Source organism: Lepisma saccharinum, chromosome 23 (genome assembly GCF_977018435.1).
Source record: "Lepisma saccharinum chromosome 23, izLepSacc3.1, whole genome shotgun sequence".
NCBI classification, from domain to species: domain Eukaryota; kingdom Metazoa; phylum Arthropoda; class Insecta; order Zygentoma; family Lepismatidae; genus Lepisma; species Lepisma saccharinum.
In genome coordinates, this window is record NC_139251.1 from 28,419,936 (window position 1) to 28,444,683 (window position 24,748).

The following is a 24,748-nucleotide window of genomic DNA, read 5'->3' on the forward strand; positions in this document are numbered from 1 at the left end:
AACGTTACTACTACGTCATCGGGGAGACCCCTGGGGTGTACTCAGTGATGTGCCGTAGACTATAAGTTTACGTCTACATGCGTTGTCTACACGTAATCTACGCGTAGATTACATACGGTTGTAGTTTATATAGACTACGTAGACAATCTAAAGTGCATTAAAATTAATTTTCAAGGGTTCCATGAAAGGAAAGTGGCATTTTCAACTATATTGGTTCCTAACGAAATGAAAAGAACTCTATTTACAACAAAATTTCTCTTCTCTTCTATTATCAACTATGGAAGAAGATAAATAGTATCCAAAAAAACAACAACAGATGGCAGTCGTGAGGCAAGAGTGGTCTTTTCCCATAAAACACTAGAATATTTCCTATATTAGGTTTCTTCCTAGGTGAGAAATTGTTCGAATTTGGAAGGGAACGTATGAAAAGTTCTCCTCACACATCAGCAACTGATACGCAGTATAATTTTTTTTAAATTCCGCGGCGCCCTTTGCTAAGTTATCACCTTTGGCCATGCTGTTTATATAGATTACGTAATCTACGTATATAAAATAGTCTACGTGTAGAATGTAGACTATCGTTGTTTACGCGTAGACGCACATCACTGGGTGTACTACGTCGAAATGAGGTTAACATTTGGGTGTTTACGGGAAAGTTATACACCCTTCCTATGGCTGTATAATCTAATCATCAATTACTTTCGATTGATATGTACCAAAGAAGAACATCTTATAAAAGCGAGGATTAAGTCTTACCGTCAGCACCCACAAGCAGCATATTTCGTCCTAGAAGTTACACTGGCTTCAGAACGGTATTGTTACTAGAATGAACGCCAAAATGCAGAACTCTGTTGCAGCACCAAAAGGCACAACAGCTGCTTTTGTTCGTCGGACCAACAATACAAAACACTTCACACGCAAGTCAAGAGCAGCCGCACGCACCGAAAGTGAAACTACGAATATTGCTTCAATCTCTGTTTCCTCCTGGTTACAAAAATTCAAGAGGTGCGTGTCCTTGCACTACATAAGGTCCAGTCCGCCAAGGAATCCTTTAGGATTCGAAGCTGCGATGGTATCTCCCCTACAGAGATTGCAAGGAAGTGGCGTTGGACTTCGGCTCCAAGCTAGTCTTCGCCAACTTGGTCAGGGTCTCCTGCCAGCGGTACAGGCCAAGTGAGTTCCCGTGGGAATATCCACCGCACTCCATACGTTTCATGAGAAAGTATGTCACGGAAAAAAAAGTATGGTAAAACGGAAGGTTACGCAAGGGGTGTTTATTAACAAATAACAGGTGGAATTACAGCAATTACTATTACCATATGTTCCGTGATATGCTGGAGTCAGTGTAGCGAGGAAGAAATACAAAGGTGAAAATGCATAGCAAAGGTACGGCTTTGGAAGGTTCCAGGCTTCCAAGGCTTGAGTGTGAGGGGGCCAGGGATCCTTGTCTTCCATAAAACCTAATCATAGCTCGCTCTTTTCTGCTTGAGTCCCGGTCAAGGAAGGTATTAATTTCTACAGTAAAGAAGACCAACCTTGGTGGTGTGGTAGTTAACGTAGCAGTGGCATACGGCGGCAGTGGTGCTACAGGGTGTCTACCAAAATAAGAAATCCAAAATTATTGACCTTTCCTCCCCCTTTTTCTTAACATTTATTTAATCGACCCCTGCTTAAGTATAGTTGGAAATTAAGAAATATATATTTTTATTCTATGAAACACCCCTACCACAAGGCTGGTTAAGATGAAAACTGAAGATGTACTTCAACAAGAGACTTAGACTTGCTTGTAAGAATTAATACTTCAGATTTTACCCTGGATGGGGAATGGACACATTATTTTATTTAATATTTTTACAAAACTTCTTAAGAAATAAAGTGAACAAATTTTAACCACAACTCAATACAATTTTAGATTTCCAAATATTCAATTTTATCAAATCCCAGTAGGTATATAACAATGTAAATTCACTATACTGTGAAAAAATCGCAAACATTCTTGACCACAAGCATAATTTCTTGACCTACCTGTTGATTTCTTGACTTTTTCTCGACTCTCTTGAGATTCTTGACTGGTAGACACGCTGTGCTAGGTTCGAATCCTTCCAGGAAGGGTTTGTCCAGAACTTTCCATCTGGAGGGATGTAAGGTCGTTTTTGTGGGGTTCAAAGATAAATCCAGGGCCAAACCAATGTAATCTCAGAGGGCGTTACGCGTGTGTGCATAAATCACTGCTTCCAAGTTCGATTTGAATTTTTATTCGGCGTCGCTTTTCTGCCACTTTTGGCTAATTGCGACTATGAGGCTGAGTGATTTGATGAAGAGACACTCACAAAGAAGACCCATGCGCAGGCCGGGATTCGAATCCGAGACCCCTGACGTCGTAGCACGCTGTGATAATAACTCCGCCTCGGAGATCGGAGATAATACTCATTTAAATAAAGGCAAGAATTGTGAGCCTCATACTGTTAAAGTGTAACAAACGCTGTTAAAAAGATGAGAAGTTACTCCAAATAAAATGTAATGTTAGTAGGTTCAGTATATAGAATATTAGTTTAAAATTTCGTAACTACTTTCCAAAATTGATATGTTACTCCATGTTGCATGTCGTCCGCTTTTCAAAACTAATGAAGATTGACTGCAGAGGCACAACCACGAATTTTTGTCTGGGGGGGGGGGCAAGTACCAGGATAAACGTACCAATAATAATAATGCTAATAATAATAATGTTAATAATGATGTTATTATTATATTATTATTATTATTAATGATTTGCTTTATTTTACTTCGCTTCTTGTGCTACTTTTGGCTAATTTGCGAAGATGGGGATGATGAATGGACACTCACAAACATCCATGCCCAAGCCTCGATTCGAACCCGGCACTAACATTATTATTATTATTAGTAGTAGTAGTAGTATTAAAGACGTTATTACCCTCGCAAATTATGTAAAGAGGGGGTAGAAGTTGGTGCTAAAGCATTAATGTTCGAACAAACGATTTGAATTCTCTTTTCAACACGTTCAATTTCACATTAATAATGAAACAAGCACACAAACTATTTTTGAAAGACAGAAAATGCTTGATAAATGCATTCCAATTTTTTTTTTACATTAACATGTATAACTTTCATGAACGATATATGTTTCACATATATGCAACATGGAGCAACGTCGACACTAAATTGTGTACGTATTCCAAGTTTCTTTAATGCATATTATATACAACATATATTATGTAAATACATTACACATCCAATTAATCAATCTCACAATAAACCAACATCAAAAATTACATAAACTGTCTCTCAAATGTGCACGTTCCCTTTCCTCAGATCAATTGTTCATGCATTTAAAACAAAATCAATTAAGACAAATCTTATTTCTCTGTCTTTAAACTTAGAATGCATTACAGAGAAGAATGATATATTGCGAGCGAAGGAGCAAGAAAATTTTTGGATCCAATTTTTTTGCAGGCTGTAATCAATATTGATTTAATAGGGCACAAATAATTTCACGGGACGCCAATGCATTCTATCTTTTACAACTTTTGTGCCTTCCCGATGGTGTAGTGGTAACATCGTCGCCTTGTGATCAAGGGGTCCCGGGTTCGATACCCGCTGGAGGCATATGGCACAGTGGTTCGGATCCCACTTTAAACTGTAGGTCCAGTCCCGATTAGCCTTTCTGTGTGTAAATTGGACTTAAAACCAAAAATCAATCAATCAATCTTACAACTTATTTTCATTTAAATTGTTCGGCGCCCAGGGCCGACTCCCGCCGCCCCGTAGATACGGTTCTGAACTTGATAAAACTAAATAAAACAGGTATTGCGAGCGAGCAAGAAAATTTTACGAAAAGTATTTTTATTTGCATAAAATTTAAAGTTGTAGGCAGTAATTGCCCCCTGCAGGTACACTTGGCCGTCAATTTTTGCCCCCCCCTTGCCCCCCTAGAACTCATTTCAGTCCAAGGTTGAGGCAATGCTCCCAGTACCCCGCTGTGGTTGCGCCACTGATTGACTGTAGTTTTAGTAAGCGGTTGGAAAAGCGAAATAAACAGCAGAGCTATGAAATTTGACAGCCTACGGCCGGCCTTGAGCATAAAATACGTATGTGGGTCCTATAACCAAAATTTTTCAGAGGTATGGAAAGTGAGAGATTTTTGTTTCTTAGTCTCAATTATAGGTGCCGTATAAAATCACAATATAAGCATTATTACAATATCAGGGTGGCCACTCTAGGACCACGATAAAATTGAAGTATATTACAATTAGGAGAACTTAGAACTTAGGAGAACTTTCCAAAAATTCAAAAGTACAAACAGATGTTTTCTCAATTTCAACCTTACGTATTACCGCCTCTTACCACCCACACAAACGAATATATTAACAACATAAAGGTTTGTGTGATTCCAATGAATCCAAAAATTCTAATTTAATTCAATTAAATGGTATATATATATATTTAATTTAAGGTGCGGAGTTTACATTTGCCACTTCATATACTCAAACTCGAAATACATCTACAAACACAAGTCACAAATGTTACGGAATTAACTAATCTACAAAAAATTGTTAATTGTATAAGAATTTCAAAGTCAAATTTACCTAATCAATTTCATGATCTCTTGCAATAATCTGCCTGTCAGAAAGATTGTTCTGCAAAGGACGCTAACAAAGTAAACTGATTGAGAAAATTCTGTTCCATTTTCCACGCAGCTTTCTTTCATTTTCCTTCCTGGATGAAACAAAAGCTAAACTGTGAAGAACTTGCCTCGGGGCATTTGTAAATGTATGAATCCATTTGTATTAATAAAAGTTGTAATTTTTCATGTCCACGGAGAAAAATTCACATAGAATTCACGGAATTCAAGGAATTTTCGGTGAGTAGCCAAGTGCAATAATCAGAACATGGAAAGATAATTATGGGAGGCTAAAAAAAAGTTTCTAGATTAGAATTTATTTTCTTTTCCGATGCGCCCCTGGTGCGTGTTCATTATATTTAAGAACAAAACTGGTTGTGTTCAATATCAAACTATTATTTTACGTGTCAAGGTAGAAATTTTTAATCTGTGTACTGAAGATACATTGTTTCTCTGTTTCATATAAAATTAGTTTCAGTTCGGTTCATTCCGTGTCGAATCAGCCAATAAAAAATAATTTTTAACCAATTAGGATTCAATTTTTTTAGATTTTTGTTTATACCTTGCACCTATCAAGAGGTTAAAAAATTTGCCAAATTTCAGATTTTCTCGACTCAGTTTGTGAGTTATTGACTTTCAAAAAATCCCAAAATTTGACGACATTTTGAAATCTTTAAACAGCTGTAGATAGAGAGCTGAAATTGGTGTCATTTCATACTATAATTAAACTACGTATATTTACTATTTTTGATTTACATAGTTTGAACACAACTTTTATATAATACTTTGTTTAGGAAACAAATTCACTAATTTTGGATATTTTAAAGTAAGCCAGGACAGGCAATACACGAAGTCAGGGAAAATCAGATTAGTCGATGAATTGAAAGCACAACTACAAGGATCGATCAAGGTTGACCAGGACTTTCGTGCGTAAAATATTAATAAATCAATGTAGCGCTGCATTACTAGGGCAGGACAGACCATGATTCCTTGCGAGTAACCATGATCCTTTGCGACACATTTGGCGCATGCGCAGTAGTGTAAACAAAGATGGCGGCAAGTAGTGTATCTGTTGCTGTGGAACAGCGATGTATAATGAAATTTCTCGTGAAGGAGAAGGTGAAACCTGCTCAAATTTGGCGTAGACTGCAAGCACAGTATGGTGAACAAACACTGTCACGGACAAGAGTGTACGAATGGTGTCATAAAAGTTCCCCTCCACCCAAGAAAAGCAAAGCGCTGCCGTCTGGCGGTAAGATTTTGGGAACAGTCTTCTGGAACATGAAAGGTGTTATCCTTGTGGATTTTGTGGAGAAGGGTGCCACAATTAATGCCAAGTATTACTCAACACTGCTTCACGGTGCTGTACGTCGGGCTGTTCTGAAGAAAAGACCTGGAATGTTGTCGAAACACGTCATTCTTCTCCATGACAATGCCAGGCCCCACACGGTCCATTTGACTCAAACAACACTGGCCAGCGTGCACTGGGAGGTTTTACCACACAGTCCTTACAGTCCAGATTTATGCCTCAGTGATTTCCACTTGTTTGGGGCACTTTAAGAGCATTTGGGCGAGACGCACTTCCAGACAGATGAGGAACTCACGAACGCTGTCCTGCAGTGGTTACGACACCAACCTACTTTTCTCTACGCCAAAGGCATCAAGGAACTTCCACAACGACGGCAACGGTGTCTGGATGTTCAGGGGAAATGCTTTGAAAAACTGACATAGTTTGGTGCTTCTATGTATGTATATTTCCTGTCTAGAAATAAAAGTCCTGGTCAACCTTGAACGACCCTTGTACAAGCGTCCCATGAAACCCTAATAAAGAAAGAATTATTCATTACCTGACATTGGGGGTCTCTGAAGCGCAGAAACTCTACCAGTACAGGGTAGTGGTGTTCCGAGTAGGGAGAAATAGGCAAAAGGGAGAAATATCCAAAAATACAGGATGCATCATAATAGAGTAAACAAATTTAAGAATTTATTTCGACTAAACTATATGGAACACAACAATGATATTTGTTATGTATCAATCAGTAATACTTCAAGTATCTATGAATGTCTACAAATAGCTACAAATGTTCAATATGTCCTCCACCGGGTATGCGACGCACATCCCATCGAAATTCGAGTTCTTGCTACACTTTTCCACCAAAGCAAGTGAGTTCCTTATTCTCTCCTTTAGCTGTTGCACATTCTGCGGCCTAGGTGGCGCATATAATTTGTCTTATACAAATCCCCAAATGCAGAAGTCTAGGGTAAGGTCTGGGAAGCACACAGCCTGCTTTCTCTGCACCTGTAAAAGTCACTACTTTGTTTAACACTACACCAGCGCCACAATCACCGTGTTTATAAAAGTCTTGCTCATGAAAACAAAAGTTAAAGATTTTCTCATTCTTATACAAGAAACCTTATTGTTGTGCTTCAGATAACTTTTTAATAATAAATCTGATAAGTTGTTTAATCTATTACAACCTTGGTGAAAATGAAGTTCGACCAGAAAGGAATACGTGATTAAATGCACAGAGGCATAGGCGGTGGAATGGGTGACCCGCAGAAGTGACGCATGTGTGTAAGAGGAGGCGTGTGAGCAGGCAAGAATTGTGATCCCAGCATGTTGCACCCAAGGTCACGTAAAGAACGAAAACGGGGAACTATACGCGTGACATTGAACTTCGACCAGGCACCAGACCCATACGGGAAATTCCAGATAGTGGCGCATTCGACGGAAGCATGACGTCAAGGACACGATAAGGGAGTCCGCCTTATATAAGCACCGAGGAACCGCAGTGCATCATCACCATGGCCAGGAGCAAACCTATTGACAACACCGTGAGGAGAAGAGTGGTGGAGTTGCAACGGGATGGTCTCAGTGAACGGGAAATAGGGCGCCAACTGAACTTACCCAAGTCAACCGTCCACTGCATCATCAAACACCACCAAAATACGGGTACTACAGAGCCAGGTAAGGCCCCCGGTCGAAAACGCCTGCTGAGCGTGCGTGACCTACGGATATTTAGACCAACAATCATGTTTCTGTGGCCGAATTACGACTGTGGACTCTAGAACGCTTTCACATTGAAGTGTCAACCAGAACCATTCGCAGTTACCTACAGCGATGCGGTTACCGAGTGTACAAGGCGAAACGTAAACCCTTCCTTTCCATGTTGAACAAAGGCAATCGACTACGGTGGGCACGAATGTACCGGGGATGGACATTTCGGCAGTGAAACAGGGTTTTGTGGACGGACGAATCCATTTTCAATGTTGTGTACGGGAAAATACGGAAAACAGTCATTTGTCGGAAGGAGGAACAGAATGAAGCAAAATGTTATGCACGTCGGGTACAGAAACCTGCGTCAGTGATGGTATGGGGATGCATGACGGCATCTGGGGTTGGCCCACTACACGTCTGTGAGGGCATTGTGAATGCACACGCCTATACACGCATACTGGAGTGGCATCTTCCCACAGTGCGAACGCACCTGTTCCACAGGCGGCGTCTCATCTTTCAACACGACAATGCCAGGCCTCATACAGCGCGGCTGACAAGAGAATGGTTGACTCGCCATCACGTGCGAACTCTGCCATGGCCACCATCGAGTCCCGACCTCTCGCCCATTGAGAATGTGTGGCGTGTTCTTAAGCGACGTGTGCAACAGAGGGGACCCACGACAGTGGCTGCTCTTATCGCCTGCCTGCAGGAGGAATGGCACCGCATCGATGTGGAATACCTTGAACGACTCGTCCGCAGCATGCCCCGACGCATTGCCACAGTTATTCGCCGACGGGGCGGCGTCACACCATGGTAAACAGGATCCCCTCTAACAGTGGTCGAACTTCAATGTCACGTGTAGATGGACGAAAATGTTTTATTTTGTGTGGACACCATACATTGCTGCGTTGCAGCGGAAATTTATGTTTTCCTTTGTTCCATGTAGCCTGCTGAATAAAATATGTTCAGCATATGCATGTGTTCTCCTTCTTTCACAACGCACTCCTATATTTGTGACTGGTCGAACTTCATTGTCACTAAGGTTGTACGATTCACCATGTATGCAAGGAACAGGGAAATTAGAAGTCTCGCTATAATGCACTCACAATTGCTCATTTCTGACTCACGGTTGCTTCTGCTTTTCCTCTTCTAAGCCAAGCGTCAGGTTAACTATGCAGCAGGTTTTTGCATATATAGATCCAAACGTGCGCGCAGAACATAGTTCCACTGAGACGGGTTCTATTCTGACACAACTGCATACTTGCAAGAAAACAGTTATTTAATTTGTAAAATACAGACAAAATAATACATCCATTAGCAGGTGTGAACTTGATCGGTTGCAATCACTGTGCAGACGAACTTGGATCCGCAGATTCGCCAACTGGAGTTTGTATTGCGCTGAGGAATCGCTGAAGCCCAAGTGCGAGTCGAGCAAGACTGAATACGTTGCAGAGCGCGTGGAATCCGTGATACCAGTGTTGCACATCCCACTATTTTAACCCTATGTTTATTGTGATTAATAATCGTGCTATACAGCGGCGAGAATGGCTGAATCGAGGTCTCCTGTTCAGCGAGTGTTATTGTGGGATTCATCCGAAGGGAAAAGCTCTTCAAATCAAGTAAGTTGTTTAAAATGCATAATCCTCCTTACGGAAACAAGATCAAAGTAAAACAGGGAGTGAGGTGATTTGCCGTCAATGTGCGCACGAACTGTATCCCGGGTGTTGTTGAATGATTTGCGGTTTGTGTTTAGGAAGGGGAAACGATTGTTTGTTGCTTGACGACAAAATAATGTCCCCGGTATTAAAAGATATCCCGGTGAGAAGAAACATGTTTATTATTTGGACCAGAAGTGCTTTAACTCGGTGAGCGGAGGGCGGGGGCTTACATTGAATTTTTTTTATACCACCGTGCAAAACCACCGCCAGGGCTAAAGAAACCGACGAGAAAGGGAGAGGGGAAGGGGGAGGCTTATTGTTTCACCCACTGGCTGCAATGACGTCTTTGTTGAAGGCGCATATTTACTGTTCCGTGCAAAGAAAGGGAAGGATGATTAGCAAGAAATGGACAGACCAAGATTTGAATCCTGGTTTAGTGAAGTGATTCATTAGGGTGACCAGATATTTGTTGACCAAAAAGAGTATAGTCTATAGGTTGAAGGTGCGCATGCACAAAACATAAAAAGAAAACGAAAATAAGGGTGGCTATTTGTTATTGCTTCTATTATAGCCCCTGTAAAATAGGCCTACACTCTACAGATTCAAATTACTTATGGGTCTAATGTAATTAGCTAATTACAAATACTTGCTCACCAATGGGCACCATCGTTCATACTTCTGGGATGATTTTGCTGTCTTGAGTATGTTTAAATCGTACTTTATTGCCAGTCCAAACTCTTCACAGGTCATGTCCACATTGAATTCCACTTTCATTACTTGTTCGAATGTTGACACCAGGAGTGTACTTTTTTCCTCTCACCAATAAGTTTTAGTAACACCGAAGGGTCTTTCACAACCAACATTTGTACCAGGCAGAGTAAACAAGAATTTTATAAGAGGCACAATCACTTTTAAATTTGACCCAGCCTGTACTAAATCTGTGCACACTGACCTCCACTTACACATCATTGATTATTTTCTTTCCCCCCAATCTTCAAGATGTTCTTCAACGGCTTTTGAATTTGCACAGTAAGTTTCAAAAATATCATTATTAGGGCTGAGCCGATACCGAGGCCGATGTATCGGAAAGTATCGGTTGGAATTCAGCTACCGATACTTTCCGGCATTTTGGTCTTTCACAGGGTCCGCAAAAATCCCGCGCGACTTCTTGACAGTCTAATTATACTGGAAATTACGCAAAATTAAAACTTCCTTTTTATTTTACACTAATTTTGCACGAAAAACTATATATTGTGACTACATAATGTCTATTTTAATATTCTGATGCAATTCTTGAATATTCCAAAGCAAATTTCTTGGTATGTTGATGCATATAATTGGAGGAGAATATTTACACACCAATATTGATCAATATTTTGAACAAATTTTAATTATTGCAATTTTCAAGTATCTGTATCGTTATCGGTATCGGCTCAGCCCTAATCATTATCATTAAATTCCAATGAATTTGAAATATGTTTTGCTTGTTGATGGAATATGAAAATGACTTGAAATTGTTCATAGGAAATTCTTGAGTCAAGGAGTAAATACTTCTGTTTCTTGACATCTTGACGTTTTCCGTTCTGTAGATTTTAAGACATTTTTACGCGTAAAATAATTAACGAAATTAAATAGCAAGGAAAAGAGTATATTTAGGGATTTTTGCAAATTGAAAAGAGTATAGAGTATATGAACCTCTAAAAGAGTATAATACTCTTAAAAAGAGTATGTCTGGTCACCCTAGATTCATAAATTGAAACCAGAGTAATAGCAGCAGACAATGCATCTGATTGTATATATCACCAATAACAAATCATGCTTTTTTTTGCTGGTATAACTTGAAGTGCGTGTGTCTTACAGTAACCAAGTTTTTCATAAATGTATTTTTTATAAACCAAAAACAATAATTTGTCATTAAATTCAAGAGGGCCTATCGTTGTTTACTTATATCTTTGTTTATTTTTATTTTTGCGTGCTCGAAATATACACACATACTCATGGGTGTCCGGAAGGGGGGCAAGGGGCCGTGCCCCCCCTAGAAAATGAAAGTAAACCAAAAATTATGTATTTCACACATATAATTTCATTTTAGCCACAAAAATATGTGTTAATTATTGCATTAACACCATAAATTCAAATTTAAGCAATGTTTTTCTTTAGGGAACTAACCTCTTTTGGGGGAAAATGTGACTTGTTTGCCGCTCCCTGGAAAAAATCCTGCGGACGTCCATGCACATGCTCTCATGTTTCGAAGATATTTCGCATTTATATTAAGTAATGACACATTTTTTAAATAATTTAGCTATGCGCCGAAAGTACTTCTAAAATGTTATGTTTAAGGAGACAAATACAAACAAAAATACATTCTGCTTGACATGCATGCGGGTTTTGATGTGTTGTGCAGTTGTTGGCAATACTGTGGATTTTCTCTGTCTACGATGTAACCAGCTCGGCGGTTGAGGCAAGACTGGCACGGAAGATTCTGAGATCAGTTCTCGCGCGGATTGATACATAAAACCTGCTGCAAACTTAGCCTGACGCGCGGCTTAGTGAAGTATAAGCCCCTGGAATATATTTCGTTTCAATCTGAACTCAGTTGATTAATTGTAATGAAAAGTGTAAGGACTTTCAAGCTTTAAGTTTAATTAATAGTGAAATCTCAAGGTAAAGCACATTTTGGATATTTAATGTTTAATAAAAATGAAATAAATTAAGTACATAGTTCAGTAGGATCCATGAGTATTACCGTGCAAATTGTCCATGACTATTTTCATTACCTTTTCTCTCACATTCTGTGTCTTTAGACGATTGGTTTTTATGTATGCTGTTGTCAACAGCTTGTTTTGAGCTTTCTTTTAATTCTTGCAGCTCTTATTGGTTCAAATAAAGTGCACGAAAATGCTGATGGACAATTTGCACGGTAATACTCATGGATCTCACTGTACAAGCACAAGATTTATCCACACAAAATTAAAATACCAAACATGTTTGCGTGTGTATGTGTGACAAGCACTCATAAAAGTATTCACAAAGGCTTAATTCGAAGCTAAATTTGCCTGTACATCTTGTACACCATCCTAGATGGAAATTACGGGATAAACTCTCAATAAGTGTTTTTCATTTGTATTTATTGTTTGTGAAAGAGGGAATTTTAATATCGAGAAAGGAAAGTTTAGGTATACAGAGAAATTTCCATCTGAGCCAGGAACTTCACTATATCAGAGTTGCCTTCTCCCCTCCTCCCCTCTCATGACTGACTGCCCATCTGAAATGGATTCGCAGTTATCCTTGATCCTACCATCAAAGGTGAACAGGAAACTATCGCTTTTTAAAGCGGACATCACGAAGATGATAATCAGATGACTTAAGTGAGCATATTCTCAGACACTATTCGTGAGCATTTCTTGACAATTGCTACTGGAACGTCAGTGAGCTGCTACCAAAATAGCTCGCATGACAATCAGTAGCTTAGCATGTAGACCTTGTGTGAAGACAACAAGCTTCAGGAATGACAGATCTCTACAAGGCCTTTCCGTTCATATTTTTGCATCTTTAAGTTGTAAATAAGGATAATTTAGATGGTTCCAGCTGAAAAGCTTTCACACATCTAGTGTAGAAGCGCTATTTCAATTAGAAGCATGCAACAGCTGTGAAGATTGACTAAAGAAAGAAGCATCATTGAAGAACAAGATTTTCTTCCAGTCTACATGTCTCCTTGCCTACGAAGTTCAAGGATGAAGCCTTACATATCACGCCACCACATTCATGTCACTAAGTCGTCTCCTCCACCTGGGAAATAACAATTCGAGCTGTTTCCTCCTTTCAAAGAAAAAAAACTATGGTTAGCCATTGTGCTGAACAACTTTCAGATATCGCGTGCCGAAATGTCCCTGAGCAGGGGCTGTTTCCAGAATGCTGTTCTTACCTCAGCCTAGAGGAAACAATTATTTCCACAATGGCGGACAATAAATAACAATAAACTTTGCAAGATTTGGTGAGAATTATTTTTTCACTTTGGCCAAACATGAAGTGTTGTTAACGCATAACTTACACTACGTGCCATCTTTTCACTATGTAATTGAAGTCCAGTTTTGGTATGTACTTACTGTTGTACAGTCACAGACACTTCTGGATTGTAATGATCTCATTTACCTTCAATGGAATCGTTAAAATCCAGAAGTGTCCGTGACTGTACCATATCTTTAGCTCTATCACGTAGCTTCTTCAGGAGTTAAGACAAAAACAGTCAACGTTTCAAACATGGGAAGGTAAGTTGGGTTAAAAGGGTAAAATACAATGCAGAGCCTGCCACTGCTTCCTACTCCATATCTGGCTGGCAACAGACTGTCTTATAGTCAATATGTGCCTTATTGAATAAGCCAATAAGACCACACTACTACCGTCTCGGCGTGACGCGAACCCGGGACCCCTGGTGCCATAGCACAATAGTCTAATCACTTCACAAGGGGTCCGGCTGAGCCGCTGGAAATAGCTTCTAACAAGCACATAACATCGGTAATCTTCAGCGAATCTTGAAAACTCCGCTGACACGGGATTCTAGCGGAAATCGTACTAAAAATAATTAAACTCAGCTTTGTGCTAAAAGCACCGTTAACGGCAGGACGCGGCCTCGCCAACGGCTCTAACGATCGGAAACTTGAATCTCCCATACGTAGTTCGAGAGAACATTTCTCACCCCCAGTTGTAATCAGAAAGATATCTCGTGAACAGTTCTTGTCTTCAACTAAAAATCTGATTAGCAATTGATGCGTAAAGAGTTACAGCGAGGAGTAGCGTGGCTTCTAAGTTTCCTTTCAGGAGTGCTTTATCTACAAGTCAGCGGAGAGGCTCTTCACATCTAGTTCTACAGGTAAACGAACATCCTTATCTCGTATTATCATGACCTCGCTAGACCAGTCAATCGAAGTGTAATAACGTATGTTAAAGTGTTCTCCTCATTTCACAGGGGCGAGTCTCTTTGTGCCTAAAGCATAGGCGCCGACTCCATGGGGCTTGAAGGACTCGAGCCCCCCCCCCCCCATGTTAACGATGTGGGGACAGAGCCCCCCAAACAATTTTGCTTAAGAGGATTTAATATATTATTTTGCTTCTCTTGTAAAGTTTATTCTGAATTGTGCCACATAACTTAACTTTAAATACACATTTGAAATGTTCTAGACCATCAACTTCGGGGGGCTGAGACCGCTAAACCATCAACTTTAGGGAAGTGGGGGCTATGACCAGATACAGCAAAACACATGACTTATTACTATATACTAAGTATATAATTGTGAGTATCGTTATCATTTTTACTAAAAAGAGTTTCAAAAGAAGATGTGCATGAACTAGGGTAGTGGATGGGACGTTCGGGCTACAAATGGCTCTCACATGACATTCAGAACAAGATCATTGATATATTAGGGAGATCTGTTTTGCGCTCCGTGGTAGCAGATATTAAAAGTCGGGAATATTTTGCTATCATGGTTGACGAAACTTGTGACATATCCATCCGTGAACAATTGACATTTTGCATTCGAACTGTAAATGAAAATTGTAATATTTTTAAGGAATTCATGGGCTTTTACGAGATTCCGAACACTGAGGCCAAAACTTAAAAAAGGGAGAGAGTGAGTCATTCATTAATTTATTTCAGTGATCAGAACCCCCCCCCCCCAATAATTTTGACAAGTCGGCGTCCCTGGCCTAAAGGGTACCTCTCGCAGCCAATATCCTCTGGCACCAGCCTGAGAATTGGTCCCCAATAACAACCCGTGTGGGCTGTTATACGCTACTACGCCATCGGGGAGACCTGGATGAGTGATGATATGATGAAAGTGATGAAGGGACACCCATGCCCAGGTCGGGATTAGAACCCGGGAGTCGTAGCGCACTATTCCAACCAGGACCCCTCGATTACAAGGCGACGACGTTTCAAGTCATTGGGAAAAGTCTTACAGGGATACTTGTGCAATCGAAGGAAGGGGATTAAGTAATATACAGTTATTAACTGTGCTCCAATCAGCGATTAACGTAATGCTGAACGCTAACAATGCTTCTCCGTCAAAAAATGAAACAAAGAACACTAAATCAAGGCCAGAGTGACGAAGGTTCCCAACCTTGGACGACAAGCTCCATCGAGATGAACCATGAACCCGGCACTCATCAGGCAGCTTTTCAACAGCTTCTCTCATAGCCTTGTCTCTCAGCCATGACATTCCTTGGAAACATTGCACGGGTAGTACTCACGAAACACAGAGCGCTACAGCAATAATGCGTTTAAGAATACACGCGATGTAAAAGTGGCCTGATCACTGGCCACGTGTTTATGTCGGAAAGATAGATGCTAAGAAGGAAAGAAAAGGAAATAATATCAGAGAAAGAGGAAAAGAAAGAGAGACAGACTGAACTAACTCTCTAGTCTTCTTAAACCCGAAGGTTTATGGCTGCACAATACAAGCCTTCCATCCATCCTGAGCAAGCTCAATCTAACTCATCCTTACCGATTTCCCTTAGGTCCATCTCAACGTTATCACTCCATCTTCGTCTTTGCCTTCCTACAGGTCTCTTACCATCAGGTTTCCCATCAAGAATCCTGTAAACTCTTCTTTCCTTTCCCATTCGTGCCCCATGGCCTGCCCACCTAAGTCTTCTATAATTAATGAAAGAGAAAGACATGGCCAGAAAAACACAACCAAGAGAGAGTGATAAACAGAAGAAAATCTCGAAAATAGCGATATGCCGAAAAGAGAAACAGATTGATAGGTAAAGAAAATTACGGAGAAAGATAGAGGGGGAAGAAATAAGAGAGAGAGAAATTGTTGGTGAAGAAAATGGTACATATACGCACCGATACAGAGACTACTTCAAAATTGCAATAAATCAAAGTTGATCAAAATATTTGTGAATATCAGCGTACAAGGTTTCTACTCCCAAGTACGTGCAGCTCTTTGCCAAGAAGTTTGCTTTAAGATATTCAAGAATTGCATCAGAATATTAAAATATAAAATTGTGTGTTTACGAAATCCAGTTTTTCAAGCAAAACTGGTGTAAAATGAGAAGAAAGTTCGAATTTTGCATAACTTTCAGGACAATTAGTCTTAGCGAAAGTGCCGCGAAGTACCAAATCACTGGAAACGTTTCGGCCGGTATCAACAAGCAAACTAAAACCTATACTTTCCGATACCGATACATCGGTTAAGCCTTAATAAACATGTATAAGTAAAGAATGTTGCAGATAGAAAACGAGGAATAACCAGTGTTGCCACAAGAAGAGGGCACAATTTCCCTTTGCAAGGGTCAAAACTTCCCCTTTTGGACCATTTTTCCCTTCACCTAAACAAACCATGTAATAATAATAATAATAATAATAATAATAATAATAATAATAATAATAATAATAGTAATAGTAGTAGTAGTAGTAACAGCAGAAGTAGCTGTAATTATTATTATTAGTGGTGGTGGCAGTAGTAATAGTATTTCCGTTGGTCCCTGTTAGTATGAAAAAAAATCACATAAATGTCAGCTTCATCGCTTCCTGGCCAGATGTCCTAGGTTTGAATCCTGGTCAGGAATCCACTTAATCGTTTATCCTCATCGTTGCTATTATCCGAAGATGCATAAAACCGACGTGCAATAAACGTAACAGAAATATATACAGATGTAGATTTATATTCAAAGTAGCAGAGATAAGAAAGAACAGAAAAAAATACAAAATAATGTGGATATGAAATTGAAAATTAACATGAATTGTAATAATGTGGATTTAGATGTCTTCAAATTTCCCTGAAATTGTAGTATTTTTCATCGAAATTCCCTTTTCCCTAAAAATTGGGTCCGAATTTCCCTGAAGGGAAAATTCCTTTCATGTGGCAACACTGGGAATAACCAAGGAAAAATAGGTACAAACAGTGGCGGCGATTAGGTTCCAAAACCGGGGAGAAGGTGGGGGCGGGGGGGAAAGACAGTATATTTCCCTTTGTAGATAAGATTTAGCATAGTGCGAGGCAAAAGTGGCGAAAAGTGGGGGGGGGGGGGCAACTGCACCCCATCGCCCCTCCTAAACGCCACCATTGGGTACAAAAAACGACACAGAAAGGAAAACAGAGAAGGAAGAAAAGAGAGAGAATGTAAAATGGGATAAGGTCAGAAAGGAAGAGACAACGAGAATAGGCACAGAAAGATAGATATTAAAAAAACAATAGAAAAGGAGATACTGTATCGGACAGGGAAAGAAAGAAAGATGAACACAGAAAAAATAGAAAGAGATAAAGTGTGTGAAGAAGAAGATAAAGGGAGAGATGAAAGATATGAAAACAGTGAAAAAGACAGAGAGAGAGATGTGGAGACAAAAAAACAGAAGTAACATAAGGCATAATTACTTCAATCAACAAGCTTCCGTGAGGGGTAAAAGCCGTGAATGTATTTCCGTCGCAACAATGAAAACTATTGCAGGATAACGCGCCTGTTGCTTACCTGTTTGATAAGGAAGCAAGATACTGTCACCACGAGACAAAGAGATAATTTAGTGTCATTCTCAAATGCAGGAACCATGGATATAATTCAGTATATAAGTACAGGTATACAGAGTAGTCACAAATATTAGTGATTTTAAATTCACATAACCAGATAATGAATACATATTTTTTCTGTTAATGTAATAATAACAATAATACTTATTAATTTTATATTTTAATTTTAATATTATTAACCTATTGATTATAAACATTATTATTTGTGAGATACTTGCTTCGGACACCTCCGAAATGTAATTTTAGATAAATCCTAGTCATCATCATTCGTATTGGGTAGGAAGGGGTGAAAGTAACGTCCCCCGTAGGACTCTCGGCTTTGCTTGAATAGGATATGCTAGTTAGGAGAGGTTTCTTTGGAAATTAGTGGGTAGGGAGGTTTTCTCCCTGCAACTGCAACGGGGGGTGAGGAGAGGGTGTGGGTTTTCTTGCTTGTGGTTTGTGCTAGGAAGTGTTGCCACACGAAGGGAAATTTCACTTTTCCAGGGAAATTTGGACCGAAATTTTAGCCAAAAGGGAAAAGGGAATTTCGATTAAAAATACCACAACTGCAGGGAAATTTTAAGGTCATCTGACTACATTATTACAGTTTATGTTAATTTCGAATTTCATAGCCACATTTTTATATTATGTTTCTGCTCCTTTAAGTTTATTGTACGTTGCTTTTATACATCTTTGGATAAGTAGTAAGGATGAGGATTAACAATTAAATGGATTCCTGAATGAGATTCAAACCAACTGTCGCCGGACCCTGTGGCCGAGTGGTTAGCTCATCGCGCTGCAACGCTAGGGGTCCCGGGTTCGAATCCCGCTCGGACTTGGGTGTTTGTCCGAATAATGAGAACCAATGTGAATACAGTGAAACTTGACATGTGTGAAAGTTTGTGAAAATGTGTGACGAATCCCGCTCGGGCCTGGTTGTTTGCGAATGTCCATTCATCAATTTCATCATTTCATCACTCATCCCCATCTTCGCAAATTAGCCAAGAATCACAAAACGCGAAGTAAAATAAACTAAATCAATCAAATCAAATCAAATCAAACCTACGGTCGGGAAGTGGTGAAACTGAAACATGAAATTTTAATTATTTTTTTTTATTCAAACGAATAACAAATTCAACGGAATACTTAACTACGTACTACTACTGCTTCCACCACGAACACTAATAATGCTGCTAATACCACTACTACTACTCATTATTATTATTATTATTATTATTATTATTATTATTATTATATAATTTGCTTAGGTGAAGGGAAAAATTGGTCGAAAAAGGGAAATTGTGCCCCTTGAAAAGGGAAATTGTGCTCTCATATTGTGGCAACACTTATGCTAGGAACTTCTTGATGTTTTCCCTCCTTGGAGGGAGAGCATTTTGGCAGTACGGCGGCGATTTGGGGTTTTGGTAGGATTTTAGAAGTAAAAGGTGGTTGAGGTTTTGGTTCTCGTCAGGTTGCCTTTTGTCATGTTGTTTTGTTTGTCAGTTTCTTGGAGATAGTCGCTAGTAGTTTATCCTTTGTCTTTGTATAAGTCCATTGGGAAAGCAGTCTTCTGCGGTCAAAACCTCCCAAATTTATTTTCTAGGCACGCCCCTGAATGAAGCAACAAGGTACACTCTATCACAGTGGTTCTCAAACTGTGGTACGCGTACTCCAGGGGTACATGAACAACTTCAAGGGGGTACGCGATTAGCTCGGAAGAGAAATGTAGAGAATACCAAGACAACATTTTTTTTGCTGCAGGTGTGTAGATCAGACTTCATGGTTTCAGACTTCATTGCTTTAACACTCAACAGAAAATAAGGCTGATTTTGTCACTGACACTCTTACCTTTCTCTCATGTTTTTAAATAAAATACTTGTTCGAATCTCGGCTTAAACTTTCAAGTGCACAACCAACCAGACATCAAGAAACTGTGTCAGGCTATCCTTCTCACAAGAAGCTCTGAGGAATTATAATGAAAACTCCAAAATTGTGCTTGATAGTTCGTTTACCAACTATCTGTTCTTTACTTTTCTTACAATAACTCTGGAAAAAAATTACATGAACATTAAAGTTCTCTGTATTCTTCTTAGAATAAATGTGCTTCACATTTTTATATTTGTAAAAGTGGGAACACCCAATATAATAATACACGTAGGATTCTATGTTTCTCTGGGGCCTCCCCGATGGCGCAGTGGTAGCGTCGTCGCCTTGTAATCAAGGGGTCCCGGGTTCGATACCCGGTGGAGGCACATAGTGGTTCGGATCCCACTTTAAAATTGTAGGTCCAGTCCAGTCCAGCTTAGCCTCACTGTGCATAAAGTGGACTTAAAACACCAGCTCAATCAATCTAATGTTTCTTTGTTTACATTTTTTCCACATATAGCGCGAATGTCATTTTGCTTTATTGTAGATACACGCCTCCAGCATGTCCAAAAACCACCTACCAATCAGGCAGCTAAAAAAATTCCCCAAAAAAAACCGATGGTGGGTGCACATTATACGTTTAGTTATCAGAACTCTGATAGTGCATGATTTGAACTGCCTCGAATGTTTGATGCTGTTAACCTACAAATTAAAAAGAAATCCAGAACTTTTTTTTTCCTCGATCGGAAAGTGAATCGCAGCAACTTTCATTTCTTTTCATCAACCATGTATCATTTGTTTTCTGAAAGTTCATCTCGACGTTCAGGGATGCGTTAAAATCTCGTTCGCGTGGTTTGATTCTAGCATCAAGATTACCCTTAGATGGATCAACCGATATTCTAAGGCGGAAATGGAACGTGACGTTCATGGATGAGGGAGAAATCATGTGAAACATCGACAAGAGATGTCTCTGTCTATATGTCTCTGCAAAAGTTGATCAGTCATCGAACTTCCCAGTGATTAACGTAAGAGTCCACTTCCAGAAAATAATCAACACTTTGGTGCCAAACTGAACTGTGATAATTTGGTGTCTAAGCTCAGGGAAAGAAATATTCTTGTCTTACATTTCAGAGCTCGGGTTAGAAAATTTTCTAATAGTGCTAAAGTAAAAGTACTCAATAATCGTCATTGTGTGCTTCGACTCGACATTTTTGTTTGGTGAGCTTGTAGAATATGTCCTAGTAACAATCCGAATGACGCCAGCCTGCATTTCTTGGGCAGATACGGCCATGTTGGAATCAAATATGGCGGTCAACAAACACCTGCCGTCTTATACCTTGTGATAAAATCGTATCTATTGAAAGTTGTGAAAGTTGAATTTTCAAATTAACTGATGGAAAAGGCATTGAAAGAAATGATCAATAAGAAAGAGTTTAAGCTAGAGTAGATGTGCTAACCAGCTCCACCACGGAGGTTGGTTCTACGAAAACAGAAGGAAGGCGAGAAACATAGAGGGGAAAGCATTATAAATGATGCAGAGCTCATAAGCTAAGGCCTCATAAGTTTAATATAGAGGGGGAATAGTTTTATCACATGCAATATTCTTGCGCAACCAATAGGAGTTCTCAGAAGCCACGTTCATTTGTTTACATTAAACTTCGGTCTTGCAGAGCAACAGAGAATAAGCACGGTTTTGTCCTCTACTTTTTGATGAACCCTCGTATTTGTCATTGTACATTACGTGACAATTCCCACTACAAGCGGAAGGAACAGAAGGGATTAAACGAGGGAAAAGACCTACTAATGGAAAAAGAAGCTGTTATAACCAAGGAACCTGACCCACTTCCTCACGAACTCGGAAGCAAGAGGGGAAAGGCCGGGGGAAGGGGAGGGGTGTGTGGGAAAATACCTTACCAACTCTTCCTTTTAGTTGCCGCCGCGTGCGGTAAATTCCAATTGTTCTCCTTGTAATAATAAGATCTTTAATTAGTGAAATTATTGCCTTGAGAATCAAGCATTCTTACAAACGTGTTTTCGAGAAGAAATGGAGATTATTAAAATAAAACTTCTTTGTTTCCCTGCAGAATTATGTGCCGGGAAAGCCTGTAAGTTCAATTGTTGAAAGTTCGATCCCACCAATCATCAATCATTTTGTGCACCTGAACCTGTTTTATTGCAAAATGAAAGATTGAGTTTGCTTGCTTTGGTTTATTTTACTTCCTCATTTGGCTAATCGCGACGATGATGAGAAAAGATGTGATGACATTGATGAAGGAACCCTCACAGAGAACACCTATGCCTGAATTCGAACCCTGGATCCTGGCATTAGTGATAGACAGTGATGTGCCGTAGACTATAAGTTTACGTCTACATACGTTGTCTACACGTAATCTACGCGTAGATTACATTGGGTTGTAGTGTACATAAACTACGTACACAAACTAAATTGCATTTTCAAGGGTTTCATGAAAGGAAAGTGACATTTTCAACTATATTGGTTCCTAACGAAATGAAAAGAATCGTATTTACAACAAAATTTCTCTTCTATCATCAACTATGGAAGGAGATAAATAGTATTCAGAAAACAACAACAGATGGCAGTCGTGGGGCAAGCGTGGTCTTTCTCCCATAAAATTGTTCGAATTTGGAAGGAAGAGCATGAAAAGTTCTCATCACACATCAGCAACTGATTCGCAGTATAATTTTGTTTTACTTTCACAGCGCCCTTTGTTAAGTTATCACCTTTCGCCATATTGTTTACATAGATTACGTGATCTACGTGTATAAAATAGTCTACGTGTAGAATGTAGACTATCTTCGTTTACGCGTAGACGCACGTCACTGGTGATAGATTGGGCATCATTCAATTGATAAATTACCAAAACAGTGCAATCCTCATCTTTTCTAACATAGACTGGACCACGATGTGGGTATGTTTTATTCACACCAGTGGCGCAACCACGGGGGGGGGGGGGGGCAGGGAGGGCGTTGCCCCCCAACCTTCGACGGAAGTCAATTCTAGGGGGGCAAGGTGGGGCGAACGTTGACGACTAAGGGCACCTTGCAAGGGGGGTACATAGGAGCAATTGCCCCTCTCGATTTCAAATTTTATGGAAATAAAAATACATTTCGTAAAGTTTTGTTGATCGTTTCGATCGCAATGCCTGCTTTTATCAGTATCTTCGAATTCAGAGTCGTAACTAGAAGGCGGCGGTAGTCGGCCATGGACGTCGAACGATTTAAAAAGTTGTAAAAGAGAGAATGTCATGACGCCCCATGAAATTATTTGCGCAATATTAAATCAATATTGTTTTCAGATTGGAAAAAATGGATCTAAAAATTTTCTTGCAATATAATTGTTTTCTGTAATGTATTTGAATAATATGTTTTGTATACATGTATTGAATATAGTTTGAATACGTACACAATTAGTGTTACCGTGTTGCATATTTATTTTCTTATATCGCTCCATGTTGCATATGTATATAACATATGTTGTAAATGAAAGTTATACATGTTATATGTACAAAAAGAATTATCTTCGGAATGCATTTATCATTGATTTTCTGCCATTCAAAAATACAGTTTGTGTGCTTGTTTTCCATTATGTGAAATTGAACGTGCTGAAAAAAATAATTGAAGTCGTTTGTTCGAACACAAATGCTTTAGCATTAACTTCTACCCCCTTTTTGCATAATTTACGAGGGTAATAACGTCCTTGATACTACTGCTACTACTAATAATATAATAATGTTGGTCCCGCGTTCGAATCCCGGCTTGGGCATGGATATTTCTGAGTCTCCATTCATCAATTTCATCATATCATCACTCATCCCCATCTTCGCAAATTAGCCAATAGTAGCACAAGAAGCGAAGTAAAATAAAGCAAATCAATAATAACAACAATAATAATGTTATAATATTATTATTATTAACATTATTATTATATATTATTATTATTATTGGTACGTTTATCCTGGTACTTGCCCCCTCCAGACAAAAATTCGTGGTTGCGCCTCTGGCCTTACCTCCAGATTCCACATGCTGCAAATTGCGGGGAGGCGGTGGTGGCTTTAACGTTTTGTTACTTTATCTTACCTACATCAAACTAAGCTTAATCCTTTTCATTCACTACATAGCCTCTTGCGTAAGTACATTTTTGTTTTTCTCTTTCGTCTTTTTCGTGTTTTTTTTTCTCTTTATTGCGTGCTTCTTTTTGAATGTATTCAATAGGGTTAGTTGGCTCAGAACAGCCATATGCGGAACCTTGCTCTTCAATTTATTTAATTGCATTTATTCGAGTTTTTTTTAGCCCGTTTTGTGTTAGCTTTCTTTTTTTCTCTCCCCCTCTTGTTCCATACTTCAAATCTTTCTCTTAACTGATTTTCTCATCCATATCTCCCCCTTGATCTTTTATCATTATTTTCTTTATATTAGGTACAGTCATTAAAATAACAGGAATTTTATTATAACCTTCAGGAAGATTGATGCACAACGAAAAATTGTATCACTGGGCACAAAATGGTTCCTTAGAAATACGCCACATAGGTGTCGGGACGATCAAGAAGTTTGCGCCTGCGCAGTAGTACATACAACATGGCCGCTCCGCTGTCGACCTTCACCAAAAAAGAGCAACGAAGTGTTATTCGTTTTGTGTGGTCAGAGGGAGTGAAACCTTCTGGAATCTACAGCAGAATGAAGGTTCTGTATGGAGACAAGTGTTTAAGTAAGGGGAGAGTGTACGAATGGGTGGAAAGGTTCAAAAACGGCAAAATGTGAGTGATGAACACACATTAAAATGTGAGTGCGAGAACAGTTTGCGTGGGAACTGAGACAGTGAAACAGCAGATCGACCAGCGAATCCGTGCCAACAGGCGAGTCACTGTTAATGAAATTGCCGTGGAATTCAACATGAGTCATGGATCTGCTCATCCATTATGACCTTGGCTATAGGAGAGTGTGTAACCGATGTGTACCAAATCATCTGTCGAGGGTTCATAAGCGTGCGCGGCAGACAATCTCTCAGGAGCACTGGGACCGTTATGCTCGTGAAGGAGATACTTTTCTTCATCGAATT

The 24,748-nt window shown here is 39.5% G+C and overlaps 1 protein-coding gene across 2 annotated transcripts in view; it reads right to left on the bottom strand.

Annotated features, from left to right (window-relative positions):
* Positions 1-24,748, bottom strand: part of fw (CUB and Sushi multiple domains furrowed) — a 250,719-nt gene that overhangs the window by 108,897 nt on the left and 117,074 nt on the right. Inside the window, exon 1 of one of the 2 annotated variants that reach the window (XM_083110083.1) lies at positions 757-966. The exons of the other annotated variant lie outside the window; for it this stretch is intronic. Within the exon in view, the coding sequence (XP_082966209.1) occupies positions 757-778 (22 nt within the window). The 5' untranslated portion in view covers positions 779-966. Of the gene's footprint in view, positions 1-756; positions 967-24,748 lie in introns of those variants that run through there. 2 annotated transcript variants of the gene reach the window in all.